Source organism: Melanerpes formicivorus, unplaced genomic scaffold (genome assembly GCF_026170545.1).
Source record: "Melanerpes formicivorus ecotype bairdi unplaced genomic scaffold, bMelFor1.0.p_v2 SCAF_2, whole genome shotgun sequence".
Classification (NCBI taxonomy): Eukaryota; Metazoa; Chordata; class Aves; order Piciformes; family Picidae; genus Melanerpes; species Melanerpes formicivorus.
The window spans coordinates 32,000,845-32,019,719 of NW_027142354.1; the positions used below are offsets into that span (position 1 = coordinate 32,000,845).

Consider the following 18,875-nt stretch of genomic DNA (forward strand, 5'->3'; position numbering starts at 1 on the left):
TACTTAGCAGTAGACCTAGTTAGAAGTTTTTTAGATAGAAATTGAGGGGGATTTGTATTCTTTTGTTTAGGCCTCCTGTAGTCTTAAGAGAATGTGAAAGCAGGCTCTAACAACAACAACAACAAAACAACCCAGTGACTATGGCAGTCTCCTGGGAAATGAGCAATCACTTGCTTCCCCAGATTCAAACTAGGATGGTAATCTGAATCTATTAGAAAAGAGGTGCATATTGCACTAATTGTCATAATGGGTTGAGTAAGTACTGACTGTTGATGAATCTTGTCAGGAGAATTGGGAGCTGCAGCATTATGGAAGTAAAAAAGGGGCCTACTGGATAAAGAGGCGTATTGGATTGGACTGAGCTGGAGTTAATTCTCCTCACGACATGTTTCTAGAGCTGTGTTTTTGCAGCAGTAGTTGATAACACAGCAGTGTTTTGGCTACTGTTGAATAAGTATCCAGGCTGTGTCCTTTCAACATTTCCCTGCCCCAAGAGTACATTGAGGGGTGGGCAAGATCTTGGGAGGGGACACAGCTGAGCCAGATGACTCAGACTGGCCAAAGAGATATTCCACACCATATGACATCAGCTCAGGTATAAGAAGACAGTGAAAGAAGGAAGTGTGGGAATTCATCCATGGCGTCTATCCTCCCAAGTAACCACCAAGCTTAGAGAGCCCTGCTTCCTGAGACTGACCACTGTCCTGCTGATGGGAAGTAGAGACTAACATCTCTCTTTCTGCTTTTTCCTTCTGCATGATCTATTGCTGTTTGCTTATTCGTGTTATTAAAATTGCTCCTATCCTATTACTGGCTTCTTTTATATTGTTTTCCCTTCTCCCCCTGTCCACTTAAGAGGGGGAGTGATAGAGAGGCTTTGTTGGGCATCTGGCCTCCAGGCCAGGGCCAAACCACCACAAGAGGTTGGTGTAATAAACTTTATTTACAGGATACTCCAAGTGGTGCAATACTTATCTGAAGTGTTTGAAATGCTTGGAGTCAGCTTCCTTGCTGTTTTTTTTGAAGTCCCCATTTTGTTTTTCCCATAGTCTGTGTAGCCCACACTTTGGTGAGAAGCAGACTAGGCTGTTACACAACTCTCATTTTCATAACCAACATTTTCCACCTCTAGGCATATATCCCTTCTGTCCTTCATAGCACACTGCTTTGTCCACAACAGCACCTCTTTGTGCAAAAGGCTTTCCCCTTTTAAGCATCAGGGTCTTTACGTTGAGATTTGTTTGTATTATTGCTGTAACTCAGTTCTTGGGATATGTGAGAGGACCTGGGCTATCATGTGTTACAAATATATTTTCTTTTGTATGTTAAGTTTTCCAAGCTGTACTGCAGTTCAGATATGGTGGGAGGTTGGAAACCTGACTTTATATTGAGTTATGACAGCAAATAAAATTCTGGGCCATGTAACATACTACTGCTATGTGCTAACTCTGGCTGTGCTGGCATTTATGGCCCTATCCAGAGCTACTTGGGGAATTGAGGTAAAAAACCTATGGGTGAGGCATTGGGACTGGAAGTATGGGTGGGAGGAGGAGAAATAGGCAAACAAGCCTCAATTATTCCATAATAACCAGTGAAATTAATAAACATGAGAGAAGAAACTGTGCTTCCTTTTAAATCACTCTAAGCAAATGTCTAAGTGTGAAAAGTTTCTATACATTTTTTACACTTAATGTTTCTTGCCTGTATCAAAAGTCAGTCTATGCACATATGGTTTTTTAGGACAGAAATTATTCTGTATAGAACTAATTACTTGTTAATATTACTTGTATCACTCCTGAGTTACAAAAGCAGCTACTTTCAAGTGAATTGTACAAGAAATAAACCTGAAGATTTGTAAGCCATGTGAATGTCTCCTTTACCGATACCAGCTACTAAGCTGAGCTAGTCATGTAACTTAGTGCAGCACCTTGCAATCACAGAATCCTATAATTGTATGGAAGGGACCTTTAAAGATCACTTAGACCTTGCCATGGGCAGGGACATATTTCACTAGGTCAGGTTGCTCAAAGCCCTGTCCAACCTGACCTTGAATGCTTCTTGGTGTCCTCAGGTTCTCTGGGCAACCTGTTCCAGTATATTGACACTGGCATCATAAATAATTTGGTTTTTTTGCATTCCAGGACATGCTGAGCTTTGGGGGCTGCAAGAGCACATTGCCAGCTAATGCCCAATTTTTTATCCACCAGTACCTCCAAGTTCTTCTTAGCAGGGTTATTCTCAATCCATTCATCCTCCAGTGTGCTTTGATCTTGGGGATTGCCCCTACGCAGGTATGGTGCTTTGCACTTGGCCTTGCTGTACTTCAAGAGGCTTGCATGAGCCCACTCCTCAAGCCTGCCCAAGTCCTTCTGCATATGGCCTCCTTTTCTTCTCACAGATCACTTGCACCTCTCATCTTGGTGTTATCTACAAATTTGTTGAGGGTGCACTAAATCCCACTGCCTGTGTAACTGATAAAGATCCCAGTGCAGACCCTTGAGTGACACTACTAATTGATCCTGCTTTGGCAGGGGTTGGACTCAAACTCTGGAGGTCCCTTTCTGCCCCTAACATTCTGTGATTACTGGTTTCCACATCGACATGGACTTGGACTGTAATATTTATTTTTGAACATGACCATTCCTTTTCTTTCTGTCATCCATCAAACTCTTCTCTCATCAGTATATAGGAAACCATGTTGCAGAGGTCCTTACAGAAGTTCAGGAAGACATCTGTAGTTTATCCCCTTTCACTGATGCACTGATGCATTACAGGCCACTGGTTTAATTAGGCTTCAGTTTTGCCAATTTTATTACTGTACATAAAATCTTCTTTTTTTACAGAGTTTCTACTTGGCCTTCAGCCTACAATCCCAAAAAGAGGTTTGGGCTCAAAGTGCAGAGTGAGGCTTTATGGCCTTGATTTTGGCAGAGCTCAGACTTATTATTTTAGAATTTTAACAGATACTGCTAAAGTCCCTGTCTTTTTTTTTTTTTTTTTTTCCTTGATTTTTTTTTTTCCTAGTATTATAGGATCTACTCTGATAAATGCTGCTTTATCTCCTCTGGAAATTAGGACAGTGTTTCCAATAACAATTGGTCCCCTTCATTTGGGGAAGAATTATAAATGCAAAGATGGATGGAGTTCCCTCCTAGATCCAAGTGTTCACACATAAACTGTATCCTGGAGAATGTCATACTTTTGTCTGACACCAAGACTCAATGCTGAAATTCAAATTTGGAGTGTGACAATTCCAGGAATACAAATAGCTTGCACCTAAATAACAAAAGAAGCCAGGAGAAGTTCCTTGTCTGTAGAGCTAATTGACACAACATGATGTCCAAGTGCCTAAGTTGTCCTATTCCTCCTTTCTTCACAGGACCAGACTGTATTTGAGACACCTTGCCCCATGGTACTGCACCTGGGCACTGTCTGGGAGAATGATGGTTGCTGTGGGCCAACAGAAAGGACAACCATGCTAATAAAACATTTATGCCATAGTAGGTACCATTCAAGCTTGTGCCATGCCCCTGTTTTATTTACAAACATAGTCAGCAAGACTGCTTTATAGCCACACAGCCTGTTTAAGGTGAATGTGCAAGATGGATACAGCCTGAGCAACACAGACTGATGTGCCTAAAAGTGGGATTTAACTTAATGTGTCTGGAATCTAAACTGGCATATATAAAATCTGTGTTCCAACAGCTGTGGAGTTCGCTAGATGCTCACAGTCCCTTGGTGGCAGTGCTGCTCAGACTTCACAGTCTTACTTGGAGGCACCAGGCAGTCTGTCTGTGTGGCTGGGTATGCCTTTGGTGTGTGCAGACTGGGAGCTAGGATCTAGTATCTGTGATTCAATGCCCACAGAAAAAAACACTGATGGAGACAGACTAGAAAGAATAAGAAAAGCATTATTTACTGAAACCAGACTTTTTTATTTCAGTGCAGTACAAAGAAATAAGAGTAACTTTGCTTTGAATCAAAGTACTGAAACTAAAAAATGAAGCAGATGAAATACATTTGTGTAGTACTAGGAATCCTTGGATATCAAAGCAGTGAAAAACAAAAGCTGTGACGCTGCAGCATTAGAACAGGTATTTACAGTTTTAAACTAATGCATTGCTTCCTTGATTTAGTGTTACATTGTTGGTAACTGAGTTTTCAGCAGTATAAGTTATTACCACTGACAGCGCTGTCATAGCCATCAGTCTTTCAACCCAGTGATTTCCTCACATTTAAAAAGCACTGGTACAACAGCAGCACTCTGTTACCAAAACACCTCTCCAGAAACTCAGTAAAACCAAACCCAGTCTTTTTTTTTTGCCTTTTCTTCCAAAAGAATTAATCTACTCAGTTCTGTTAATTACACTGAACTTTGGTTACGTGTAAGTAACACTGCAAACAGTGGGCCCAGTTCACAATTAAGTAACACGAACTCATTGGATTAAGGTAATGAGAAAGTATTGATCGAAGGGGAAAAAAACGAGAGAGAGAGAGAGAGAAACAAAAGATTGCTACATTGTCATCCTGCAGCACCAAACACAACAGATGGTAATTTTCAAACTTTTTCAAGCAGAGCACTATTTTTCTGCTTGAATCAAGACCAGCAATGTTTTCCTAGTTACATTTTCAAAGGTATCAAAACATACTGCCATAGTGGTTGCAGCAGTCAGTAGCCCCATTCAGAGACTCAGTGATTAAATTTTTTTTCATAAGTAAACATTAGTTACACAGGTATTGCTGTGAACCAAGCCCATTGTCTAAAGGAAGCACTTGTCTTGCCAAATTAAAAGTCTTTGCATAAGAACATATTTTTATAATGGATTTGAATTGCTGTTGTGTAAGTTATTAAAATCATGTCTTCCTGTTTCAAGTTTGTACCAACACACACACACACAAAATTAAATTGGTAAACATGCAGTATTACATAACATCATTTATAAAATAATGTGTAAAAAACCCATTCAGTATCTTATATTAAAGCATTTACACTGCATAGGCATTCATATAAGGATATAGTGTAATAAAACTCATCAAATATACAAGCATGCAGCAGTTGCCTTATATTCACAGTTCTAGAAATGACCACATATTGATTTCCTCAAATATAAACTGGATTATCCAAAATAGATTTTGCAGCCACTCCTCTTGGCAGTGGCAAACTATGTTGTCATGTGCATTGCAGATACTGACCTATATAACAGGCCTAAGCTATGCCGCTGTATTGTACACATCTGTGATAAATACTGTGTTTTGAAATAGGAAGGATAATGAGAAGTTATCCATACTTCTCATAGTAGAACTTAGAGACTACGCAGTGCCTGGACAAAATATATAAGCATACTTATTTGTATTCTCCTTAGAGAGTAACACTGCAACCTTGCCACATATCTAGCTACTGCATAAGCTGGCCATGCAGTTTTCAAAATAAGTTTAGACAGATTTTTCTATTTAATATTTTATTCCTTCAGAAGAGGTATAGTAGTAAGCTTACACAATAGATCTTCTTTTTGTTCTGCAAACTTTACAAAAGACTCTTGCTACTTTTAGACTGTGTAGGGAAGTAGAGTGCAGTGCCAAAGTCACACTCAGAGATTTAAAATGTCTTTGCAGACAGGTCTTCTTTCTTCATTTGTTCTATTGAAAGTATATGATTGTATATGATGGCAACCTTGGACCATCTTAACTGTCACAAGACGACAGTAATCAGATTAGACCCTCACTGTGGCCGAATGCCACCTGGAGGGTAAAGTTGAGGTCATGTGGCTTGAAATGTTCTGCAGTTTTGACTTCCTTGTTATTGCCTAGCTGAGCAGCTTAACCTGGTGTGTGACTCCAGGACAACAGTGAACAGAATACCTGGAGGCAAGTGTTGTCTTAGCTGTGTAAGGTTTGCAAAATTTGCCTGCAGATCCCGATACAGGTTTCGGATATGCCAAGGCAAAATCGGGTTGATAAGTGTGATTTAAAACCCTTTCCCCATTTCTCCAGTAGTGCCTGCATTCTGTTTTTGCCCTGACTCTCCTTGTCTTTATACATAGTAATTTATGTGTCTTTAAACAACATGTGCATGTACTTCCTTCTTCTGAGCATTTCAGGTAAAGCTAGTGGAAGCAACCTTGCAAGATGTTACAGCACCAATGATGAAAGTTGCAGGGATTCATCCCAGTGTACAAGGCAGCAAGGGATTCAGAAACAGCATGCAGGAAATAGCTTGAAAAGGAAAAAGACAAGAGGCAGGGGGTACATAACAGAAACATTTGCCAGTGAAAAAGGGGAGTGAGGAAAGAGACAATTGAGGCAGTGGTTGCTGTTCAGAGAGAAACGTTGCCCTTTGTTTTTTAAAAAAGTGAGCTTTGGCACTATGTGGAAATGAGAAGGCGAGTAGATGGCTTTGGTATGTGCTGTCAGAAACTGTTACATGAGTGTACTTCTGTGCTGTGGCCAGGAGCTTACTTTAGTATTTAATTATTCTGAGTCTCCCTAAGCATGCATATTCCTGTTTTCTAGTAAAGGCTATGTGTCCCTTCCCAGAAAGAGCTGTACTATCTCCTGTCAGTTTTATTTAACAGTGGGACACCAGTGGAACAAGTCACTGTGCTCACACAAGCTCTTCTGGCACAAATACTAATTTTTCCTTTCAGTCTGTGTCATTGTGTGTATGTCTGAGAAGCCTCTGTATTTGGAATGTGATATAAGGATATTTTGAATCTGAAATGGATATGGGGGCATCTGAGTGCTTTTATTATTTAAACTGGCACTTGGAAAATGGGCTTACAGTTTCTTTTAGTTGGCTTGCTTTGCTGCCACAGATAATGCTTTTCTGCCTTTCTCCGAATTTGTTCATTGAGATTTCTGTGGTGACATCTGTAGACTTGAATGTTATGAGAAGTGACTATTTTTTGATGATTATTTGGCAGTGGGGTTTGTATAAATATACACAGAACCCCATTATTTTTTCCTGCCTTTTAAGCGGTATACATCCATAGATGGACATAAAACTTTCAATGCTGAAGCCTTTGTACAACACATCAAAGCTAGTGGTTCACATCTCCATTGAATTAAGAGCAGCAGTTTAGATGTGGGGCCTAATGTAACAGTATTTTGGTTTATAAATATAAACTTCATTAATCTGAGTTACTGCACTAGCATCTCATTCTTTTTCCAATTACATATATATTTTAGAGCTTTTATTAAAAATGTTGTCAAAATAAGAGTATATTCTGGTTTTGGACCCGATTTCTTCATTTTAATATTTGTACTAGGTTCCTCTCTGAATCTGTCATTCATTTTTCTTTACACATGGAAAATTCCTCTAATCTAGGTTGTAAATGTCTTTGAAGAATATGGAGATTATTAAAAGCAGATGTCACAGCTGTCTTGAGTATAGTGAGAAGAAGGAAAAGATTTCTCTTGAGGAGTCTGACAGTTTGCCACAAACAATGTGGTACTAAGCTGTGAGCCCCAAGTTGCCACATGTATGCAGCACCTTTTGAGAATTAATAGAAGTTGAATGCCTAAGATCTTTGCCTTTTAAAAAAATCCTTATTAGCTCTATTTTTAGTAGCAACCTGGGATATTCCTTGAAAAGAGGGGACAGTGCATTTTCCATTTTTATCTGCCTCTTCCACCACTCTTACAAAGTGAAGAAATTAATTGAATTTCTAAAGAAAAGGAGTGTTTCACCACTCACATTTTCAAGCTAGTTAGTCACACAGTATGGTAAATAATGGTTTACATTAGAACAAGGCCAGCAGAAGATGTATTTGTATCACCAGAAGAACTTCTATCTCGTTTAAATTTTGCTAAATGTTCTCCTGTCTGCTATTTCTTCATCCAGACTTTGTATGTCTGTCCAGATGAAAAATTATGAGAGGCACCAGGAATTATGTATTTGACCTCCTTTATTATGCTTTCTCTCATACCATAATGAGAGGTGAGTGACCTCTCAAAAGGCAAAAGCATATAGAGCAGCCAGCAGTTTTCAGAAGTGACTAAAAGTATTTTGTTTTCTTTGCTCCTCAGGCAATGACAAGTGAAAACCTGGACTGGGTTGCTGAAGAAACAGAAAACAGTGAGAGGACAAGAGAGATTAGGAGAACACCCCTCTGACCTTTAGAAAGAGACAGCTGTTGCCTCCAGAAGTATCTGGCTTCTCTGTCAAGTTTCAATAAAAATATTGAATACAGGTACAGTGTCAGTTGAAGAAATACAAGTAAGGAATAATGTGGAGTAATTGAATACTGAGGAAATAATTTTGAAAAGATTTGTTAGCAAACAACACATTTTCAAATGGATTAGTCAACAAAATTGTGTTCCATACACTTCCAATTGAAGAGTTCATAATTTTACAGGTTACATGTTGTCTGGCCTAACTAACACTATGTATAATGGTGCATGCCTTTAATTTTAAAAATTAAGATTCCCCCCTCCTCCCTCCTCCCCCCCCCATTAAAATCCCCATTAAGTCACTCAAAGCTATATATGAAAGCAATTCCAGCATCTAAGTAATGTATGAACTTTATGTAGTTAGCAGAATTTTGGAGAATTTTTTTTTGAGTGTGAATAATTTGTGAAATTTGATTGCTTGATACTTGTACCTAGTTTTCACAAGTTTATTAGGAGTTCAGAATGGTATCTGTATTTGTATAATGAGATTTTATATGCAAATATTGTATATGACATGAAATGTGGAGGCATGAGCTGTGTTGTAAATCCTTATACTGCAATAGAAACTTCTAATGTATGAAGAACCTCATTTCAAATACAGCTTTACTTCTCAGTACCTGCTACATAGATAACTGATGGACTTTTATTCATGGTGATTTTTCTCTGTTAAGTTTGTAATAGTTAAAAAGTTCCCTCATTCTGAAAACAGTCATGGGAATTCACTCATACAAAGGAGAGCAAGGGGGATGCATAAGAAAGACAGGATTTTGTGAGGGAAGGAATGAAAAGAGAAAGTAGCCCAGAGCTTTTGGGTCAGTGCTCCTTCCATTACCTCAGTCTGATTTAAGTTTTTACCTGTGTAGCAATTTTTGCTCTGCGTTTTCTACCCTTGTTACATTTTATGTTGGTGCAGGAGGGACAGATACTACTATGTGAGATGCAGTGCCCGCTAGATGTTCCCACAACATCACTACAACACATAAAATCTGTATTATTCACATTTGTGAACATGGAAGGCCACAAGGAGCATAAAGGAATCCTCTTGGCCATTTTATTATATTTTGTTCTATTTTCTAGCCTGAATCAACCATCGATCATTTCTGTTCTTAAAGGGAAAATTATCATATTCATTTTGCAGGATTAAAAAGGTTTATTGAATCTTCCTGTAGAATTGCAGTGTAGGCTTTGTTGTGAACAAAACAGAGATGTTGTCTGACTACAGCAGAATAATTTACAGACAGGATTGAATGGTGCTCTTAAAATACTCTGATTTTTAACAATGTTTTCAGAACAGGTTGCAGTAGCTTGATTTTTGTCCTATGTGTATTTTGAATTTATAGAAAAACTAACAGTGTTTTAATGCACCTGTAGCATATACATATGGAATAGAAGTATGTTTTAATGAAAATCCAATTTAAGTTATGATGTTGAGCCACTCAATACAGCTGGATTCTTCATTCAGATTCTCTGTAAAATCCTGATCTCAAGATAATTCAAACACACAATTCTAATAGACTTTGAAACCTAGGCAGAGTTAATCCAAACAGGGGATGCAATAGAACACTCCACTGTATTCTAAGGCTGGGATTTATCTACTGACTGGAATCCACAGAGTGTAAAGCATGTAAGTTCTTTTTTTCTTGTCTAAACTATTTTGAACGAGGTCTCTTTCACATGCTAGTTTGGCAAGCTTCTAAGGCATTTGTGCAAAGTGATGATGCAAGAGCAACCTGATTCAACATTGAAAAATTCACAAATAACATCTGGTAGTAATTAAAGTGAAAAACTACAGCTAAGAAAAGCAATCAGCCTACAGTATCAGCTGAGCTACTATACTCTGCAGTGTTAAAAGTGAAATATGTTTATTGGTGCCTTCAACTCAGAGGTATCATTGTGAAGTTTAAAATACCAAGGATTCATTCTGTTTCTTTACATAGATTGAATTGGATTAACAGTGATTAAAGAAAAACATGGATGCATATGTAGAGAAAAGACAGCAGTGAAAGAAAAATGCAGTGCCAGTAATTGCCACCTGGATACATACTATACATGTAGGTCAGTATTTCTCTATTAAAAATAGGAGTTAATTTTGAAATCCAAACCGAGTTTTAAGATAACTTAGCACTCTATAAGGCCGTTCTCAGGAATCAAGTACATGATATTTAAGATGGGGATATTTTTAAAGCACTTCAGTTTGAAGAACTGGAATAGACAGCTGATGAGAAAGTCTGTGATATTTTCAATATGGACACACTAAAGTCACAAAAAAAACCTTAAAAATTCTTAGTCTGTGTTTCTGCTTAGATTAGTGTTAAATAGCAGGTAACATTCCCACAGAGCTTTAGTTGTTAGTTTTTCTGTATGCAAAACTCAACAAAGTAGTAGAATTTAGGTAGTACAGTCAATAATGGATAGGCCTTAAAAGCAGCATATTAAGACCCTTTAAATTAGTTTCTCAAGCTCTTCTCTGAACTACCACCACAACCACCAGAGCTTGGATTTACTGGAAGGAACATGTGGCCCTATATTGTGTAAAATGTTGTACAGCACAGCCTCAATTTCAAAGATGGCATCTTTTTTTTTCCCAGAAAAAAAATGAGGAGGAAAACATTGGACAAAAACTTAAATCTGTTCCTGTCAAGCCACAGCTATGGCTATTGTACTGTGTTACACAATCCATGCTTTCCTCATATTCGAGTAGGAGGTGAGAGCAGTTGTGGGTACTGGGTCATGCAGAAAAAACCTGTTAGCTGGTCCAAAGCAACTTGAAACTTAGCATGGAAGATTTGTAAAGTAGTCACTGCATTGTTTTTATGCTTCACCCTATGCTTACAGGAACTTCTGAGGTTATGCTTTTGATACCAGCCAGGTCTTCAGGAAATTCAGATTTTATTTATTTTTACATGTTGGTAGTACAGAATAATTCAACTGTCCTATTGATTAGTTCATAAAGAAGATAGGAGAAACTTGTGAAATTTAATTCTAGATCTGGGCTTGGATAAAAATGCTAAGGATTAGATTTCCTTGTGGTTTGGACTAATATATCCCATTCAAATTTTGTCTTTTTGTGACTCTAGTTTTAGGTACTAACCTGTAAACATCACAATAGGTAGTCTTCTTACGTAGGAAGTTTGCTGTATGCCTCAGTACTAGATCCAAGATCTTTAGCAGGACTTCACATGAGGAACAGTTAAACAAAATCTTATATGAATAAGGCACTAGTAAATGTTTGCAGCAAACAACAACAATTACAGTCTACATTCTTTAAGAATAAAGCTGTCCTGTTTAGGAAATTGCCTTTAATATGACAGAGTTACCAATGCCAGTTAGAAGGGGGTGAGAGAAAGTGCATCTTTTGGATTATGTCTGTGAGAAACCACTGAATACAAATCCTTGTTATGTCTGGAAATACCCTGTGCAATGGTGATACTCTGGAGAACTAAAGCAAGAGGAAACTGGTCTAGATTCTGATCCCTACTAAACCATTGTCAAATCACTGTAATGGATTTGCTCCAGGTTTACGAACATTGGTAGAGGGATCTGAAGCAGGAATCAAAGCTGCTATGGCAAATCTAGTTAAACAGTAACAGTAATTCAAATCAAATAATTGGCTATAATCCCCTTACACACAGCTTCAAGCAGAATTTGATATTTTTTAATTTCCTACTTAATGAAGTCCAAAGATGCACTTTTTCTTTTGGCTAGTGAGACAGACCAAAGCCTTCTGTACTACTTTGGAGCTGCTGCCATTCTAAACAGTTATTAAAATATCCATCCAAACTTTGTACCAAATAAAACTTGAGCCTGCCAGTCCATTTTTAGTATGTCTGACTACTGTTTAGGATTAGAAGTTGTTCAAAAACCCCTGAAACTCCTCCATTTATAAAACAAGAATATCCTGCTTCTTCTAAAATTAATATTACATATCAGCTCTTTTGAGGGGGTCACTGAAGCACCCTAATTTGTTTTCCAAGCCGATAAGAATGCATTTATAAACTCATTAATCTGGATAATACTGATGACACTATTTCCCTAGGATCTGTCCAGTAATACTACTACATCTGAATCATTCCTGTGGTATATTAAATGGAAGGCCAGTGGTAACTCCACAGTCTGATTTCATCACTAAGTCTTGCTTTGTAAACAGACATGTTAGCTTTATCATCTGACAAATTTCTGTTCCACTCAGATCCTGCAATATTGGTACAAAATGTAATTTAAAAAAACTTTACACATTTCAAATATTCATAAAGCAAGGGGGAAAAAAATCACACTAATCCATTCTTGTATATTATTGCCATCAGGTGCTACAATTAACAACTCTGGACACTGGGGTTTTTTTTGTTTGTTTGATTTTTTTTGGGGTCTTGTGTAGGGACTTGATTTATCTCAAACTGTAACGTCACCCATCTAAGGGGACCTCAGAAATTTTCCAAATATCTTGATTAACCTTTAAAAATGTGGTTAGTTTTTCGATTGTTTGGTTTTTTTTAGCTTCAATTCATAATACTAAATGCACTGGTGGCATAACTTGTCTGAAATTTTCACCACAGGTTAATCTGGTCTAATATTTCTTTCCTTAACAAAACAAAAAAACCCCAGTCAGTAAATTAAATGCTGAGGATCTCTGTCCCATACTTGCTGTACATATTCTAAATTATACATAGAAACAAGAAAGTACACAAAGTTCTCTTTACAAAGATATTTCCTTCATAGCAACTCAGGATTTTCTTTTTATTTTTTATATTTTTTTTTTAGATATTTGTTTCTTCTATGACTGTCAGAATAGCTGCTTTCATATGGGCACGTGGGGAGGCTAATAGATGGCATATGCTCAACTGGATAGCAGAAAAATATCGAGCAGAATTTTATCTGCAAAAGCTGACAACTTAAATTTTTGGTTATGTCATTATTTCACTGAGATGATGCAGATCTTGGCAACTGCAAAAGAAACAAACATTCTTTCTCAAAAGTGTGCCTTTTGTAGTCACAACTAGTTCTGTCGTGTGCCTCTAGCTGGCAATTTGAAGTTGTGCATGTGTTATACCCGATTAGAGTTTCCTAAGCTGTGCTTACTTCAAAAGAAATTGGAATTACTATTTTTTTGAAGTTGTAATGAAACCTGTGGTTTGAAAGTCAGGGTGGGTTTTCAGCTTGTTCTTAAAGCAGCACATTTGGACATGGTTGGTTTTCCTTGCCTTTTTGCCCACTGCTTTTGAAGTGTGCCTTCACTAACGTACAGCCAGGTGAGAAAAGTCTGCAATTTGGAAACAGTTCTGTGAATATTTAACAAAATGCAGAATGCAGCTTGCTTTCGTGGTCATATTTCTTCAAAAGAAGCAGAGGGGTGGTAGTGAAACATTTTTATTATGAAACTAATCCATTGCAGCTCTGACTGGAGAAAATTCTATTGTCAAACATTTATTTTTTCGAAGAGCAAATTCACACTTGTACAAAACAGTTGTCTCTTTGTGCAACTGAATTGTGTTTGTAGAGGCACACCATTAACATCAGCTGAAACTGTAGTCTAAATGAAGGCATCACATTTCTGGTTGTGCTGATGTACTCACCTATATGGATGACATTTTAACAAAAAAATGCCATTTCACTATTTTTTTTTTTCAAGTAAGAGTTAGGAAAGAAAAACCCTCCAGGTGTAAAATCAAACAAAATGTCTATGCTATCATTTGACAATAATTATTACATGAATTGGCATAACCCTTGACCTTCCTAAAAAGCAATATTTGATTTTTATGTAAGAATTGGTTTGATAATGTCATCACAGAATTACTGATTCAGACTTGATAAATGTTTAGTTTGGGGAAGAAATTTTCTGGAAAAAAAAAAAAAAAGCAAAAATAACTAGGTCAGATTTTTTCAATTGTTAGATGAAATATCTATAATTAGAAAGAACTGTTGTGTTGAAAGGAATCCACAATACCTTGATAAAAAAAATCCATTTATCTGAGAGGCATTAGGGATTCTGATTAATTTGAGGAGGCCAACCCCAATCCCTTAAAACCTTCTCGTACTTTTAGGAGATGAATTAATTACCAGTCATGTAACTCTGATGTATTTAAGGCTAGTTAGAAGACATGGTATAGTGATAGACAAACTAAAGGCTCAAAACTAGAAAATATTTGTGTGACTGAGTATTTATTTAAAGGAAATATGGGTGAAATTTTGCTTATTCCTTTATGTGTCCTAGTACAGTAAACCTACCATCTACTTGTATGTCAATAGTAAGTGACTATTGAATGCCATTTCACAGGCTGAACCTTGGTTTTGCCTCAACGTTCCTTCTAGCCAGGATGGCAATTAGGGAAAGTCTTAAAACTGAAATAGAAAAATTGACACATGCTGTTAAATTCAAACAGGGAACATTAAAATTAACATGGAAGAGAGAAATGACATTCAGTGTCAGAAGTAAAAATTTGAAAGTCTTAAATAGTTCAATATAGAGAATATAGGTTAGACAGTTTTTATATAAGTGTGCTTTTTCCTAAAAACAGCCCCAAACTTTTGTTTTCTTTTTCTGTAAGTTTTTTGTCTTTGAATACGAAAGAAGGCTACACCCCAATGTAATTCTTCATTGCCATACTAAACAGTAAGATAGTCTTTCTAATTTGCATTGCTCATGGCAGTCTTATTTGATGTTGCTTTATTAAGTTTGTGATTAAAGCAGTTTGGGATTTTTGTTGGTTGTAAACTTTTGGCATAATGTGAATACCAGTCCCTTTCAAAAACAGCCTTGAGTTGCTTAATGATGCTTGTGCGGTTCCCCACGTCTGCTTGGTTGATTACAAGGCCAGCTCCAGCATTCTGTGTAAAAGCATTTCCTACCCAATCAAAATTACCTACAAGTAAAGGCAGGAATATACAATGAGTTTCTAACTTTGACAGACTCCACAAACAATGTTCTCCCTAAAAGCAAACATGCATGATACAGCATCATTTTCCCAGCACCTACCTGGGCAACAACAGAAAGAGGTTTTCTATGCTAGCAGGAATAAAAATCTCCAGTACATACCAGTGTGTAGTACAGATCATTTCATAAGTGAAAATATGTTCTTTTATTTATTCAAAACTACCTTGCTCTTCCTTTTGCACATATTGTATTATTACTGCATTTGCTTTCCTCATTGGCCTTTTCAGTGCCAAGAATGTTTATACACAGAGAGAGTGATTGCCCATTGGAATGGGCTGCCCGGGGAGGTGGTGGGGGTGTTTAGGAGGAGACTTGATGGGTGCTTGGTGCCATGGTTTAGTTGATTAGATGGTGTTGGATGAAGGGGTGGACATGATGAAGGTCTCTTCCAACCTGGTCTATTCTATTCTATTCTATTCTACAGAAAAAAAATCAAGTATTTAAATTTAAAGTATATGCGATGGAGAGCGCTTTCTCCATAAATGCAGAGCCAAACCAATAGATCTTCTATAGGTTACCTGCTGATAGATACTATTTCAGGAAAGAAACAGCTTTTACTTGTTTATGTCACTTACTATCACCTTTGCTGAAATCTAAGGTAATGAATGAGCATTTCAAATCCTGGTGACTGAAAGGCAAAGAGGATAAATTGGATTGATGGAAAATAGGTAAACCAAAGTGCTTTAGTGGTGTTTTGGTTTGTTTTGCATTTTTTTCCACTAGGACTATATCTATTTAAGTTGTAAACCATATGCAGTACTTCAGTACTTTGGAAAAAAAGATGCTGTTACTAGAGGTCATCTTTTAAAACAGTATCTCAACATACATAAAATGTGAAGATATGTGAGAAATTTCTACCCTTCCTTTTAGCATCACTTCAGCTGCTTCAGCAGAAAACATTAAGGATACCAAAGTTGTACAGAATGATAAATTAAAGCCTCACCATAAAGGGCATTTTTTTTCTATGCTTTCAAGTAAAAGATATATCAGGTCCTTAACATGCATTTGCATTATTTTCACATAGATGATTTCTTTCTCTTACTTACATCTATATCTATTTCTATATCTATCTATCCATATCTATCTATCCCTATCTATCTATCTACCTATCTATCTATCTATCTATCTATCTATCTATCTATGAATGTAAGGAAAGAAAAAAACCCAAACAACTCAGCTGAGAACCATGCTGTGTAGATAAACTGTAGGTTGCTAAAATTTGATCTGGCTAAAGGAAGAAATTAAAATGAAGTAAAAAAAAATCCCCAAACATTGGAGGGGTACTAATAAAACATTTGGGAGATGAGAAATGAACAAAGTGCACTATTTGAAATGAAAAATAAGATTTGGATTGGATAAGAGAGATGTGTGTGTGTTTAGAGCCCATCAGGGTGGGTTTTTCAGAGTAGCTCTTGGTTGTATCTCTATGCTGTTTAACATTCTCCATTATTTGTGTGCCTGGACGTGCTTCTGGGTTGCAGACATTGCCCTCCCTCACTGCCTCTGTAATCATAGGCTTTAACCCCTTTGAATTAATTCAAGGTGAGGAAATAAGCAACTACAGCATCAAGTTGCAGCATATTACAATGCAGGTTTTCTATCTTGACCTTACAAATTCTCATGAGGTACTTTTTCTTTTGGTAGTGTTTTTCTGATCCTGAAGCTCACATACAGCTCAAGCAGTCAGATTTTTTCAAAAGCTAGTTTTCAACCTGAATTCAATGAGCATTGGACTGATCACGAACTTCACTTCTGTTCTACTAGATGTATAGTAGTGACTTCAATTAAATATACCTTTAACTGAAAATATCAATTAGACATGTACCTAGTGTTAGGGGGGTGTCTGAAATGTCATTACAGCAAATGGAATGAGACTTCAAAGAAGAAGATGAAAGGCATTTGCAATTATTTACCAGGACTTTAGTACTAACACAGGAAATGGAGAAGAGTCCATCTTCATTGGATTACAGAAACAAGCGAATGTATAAATAATCCAATTTATTCCTGTTTCATGAACTATGTTACATTTGTGGGTTTGGTCAGTTTTTAAATATGGAAAGCTGAATATTGCTTTTGAAAAACTGATTCATAGGGAAAGAAATAGTTTTTAAATGAGGCTCAAAGCTCAAGCTTTCCCCAGATTCCCAAAGCAGCGTGCATTGTTTCAACTTAACAAGCATATCAGCTGTAGATTCTTCATTGACAAATGGATGTTATTTCAGGCTTTTGGCTACAAACTAGAATTTCTTGAGATGTAGTTACTTACCAATGTATGCAGCTCCATCAGTCACCATATATTTGTTGCGATTTAATTTGGGAAGGGAAGTGTTCTTCTGTTCTTTAAGAAAGCATGCACTCTCTTCCTCAAGGTCAAAGAATTTCTGCCATAAAATAGAATGAAGTGCAGGTTAATGAGCATGGTTTTGTAACAGACAGAAAAAATGTGGTCTGTTATCTTATGAAAATGAGTTAGTGCTACAGAACAACTTGAGGTTTTTAAAGCCAAGCATTAACTTTAATAAAATGCCACACAGTATATCTTACTACAGTCTCATAGTTTGTGATACTGACTATGCCATTTGGAACTATACAAAGTATATGGCTGCTGCATACTAAAAGCAATACAGTGCTAGGTAGTAAAGGATAGGAAATGAACAAGCAAAACCATTCCCCTCCACCAGGCAATGTGCTCTGCAGTATAAGAGACAGGATCTTCTCTCTAGCTCATGTCCTCATTCATCAAGGAGCACTAGAGTTTGCAATGTGCTTCAGAATCCAGATTGGCAGGTACACCAGCAGCTGCATTACAAACTGCATAGTTTCCAAAAGGAAATTTTCTTATTTCTGGATCTTAGAAACTTCTCAGAATTAAATCTGATATGGCAAGGTGTGGTGGATTGAAAATTCCCCCCCTACATTAAATCTGCCAGACCAGCTCAGCTGGAAACAAATGAAAGCTGTATTTACAAGCAAAACCACAATCTACAATGGAACACAACAAATATGTACAAATATACAATATTTACAGTATTTGCAATTAAAAAACAGCATAAGGACCCCCCTGGCCAAAGACCAGGGGAGCTGCAACAGCTTCTCCCTCCTTGCCTTCTCTCCCTACCCCGCTGTACACCAAAGGGACAATAGACAGAGCAGAGAGTTAATACTAGTCACAACAAAGCAGTGCAGCCAAGGTCAGGCAGAAGCCAATTAGTGTCTCCCAGCCCGAAGAAGCAAGAAGAGAGAGAAATTGTTTTGTACAATGTTAGGAAGAAATTCTTCACAGAAAGAGCAATTGGCCATTGGAATGGGCTGCCCAGGGAGGTGGTGGAGTCACCATCACTGGAGGTTTTTAAGAAGAGACTGGATGGGGCGCTTGTTGCCATGGTTAGATAGTGTTGGGTGATAGGTTGGACTCTATGATCTTGAAGGTCTTTTCCAACCTGGTTAATTCTATTCTAATCAATTCTAAGAAGTTTAAGTCTGTTACCTACTCCAATAGAATTGTTTAGAACTATCATTACTTTCCTTTTTACACCCAATCGTGATTTATTTTCATTGTACTCCTTCCTGTTCAAGATCTGTGAAAAAAAATTTAAGGCATAGCCTAAAACTACCACATGAGGTCAGATTTACCAGACAACATGAGGAAAATGCATGTGTTTTACCCTAAAGGGTGAAGTCTGAGTTAGATCTTTTAATATTTTTATTTTTAAATTTTAGAGTTCTATGCACTCTTTGGCTGTATCAATGCCAGAGGGGGTGAAAAATAAAAAAGAGA

The 18,875-nt window shown here is 37.3% G+C and overlaps 1 protein-coding gene across 3 annotated transcripts in view; it reads right to left on the minus strand.

The window, feature by feature from the left end:
* The window catches only part of PLD5 (phospholipase D family member 5), a 264,750-nt gene that overhangs the window by 37,895 nt on the left and 207,980 nt on the right, over positions 1-18,875 (minus strand). For 2 of the 3 annotated variants that reach the window (XM_068155368.1, XM_068155374.1), the window contains exon 9: positions 17,364-17,478. In XM_068155368.1, the coding sequence (XP_068011469.1) occupies positions 17,364-17,478 (115 nt within the window). Of the gene's footprint in view, positions 1-8,465; positions 15,027-17,363; positions 17,479-18,875 lie in introns of those variants that run through there. The other variant, XM_068155383.1, reaches the window with a different exon arrangement.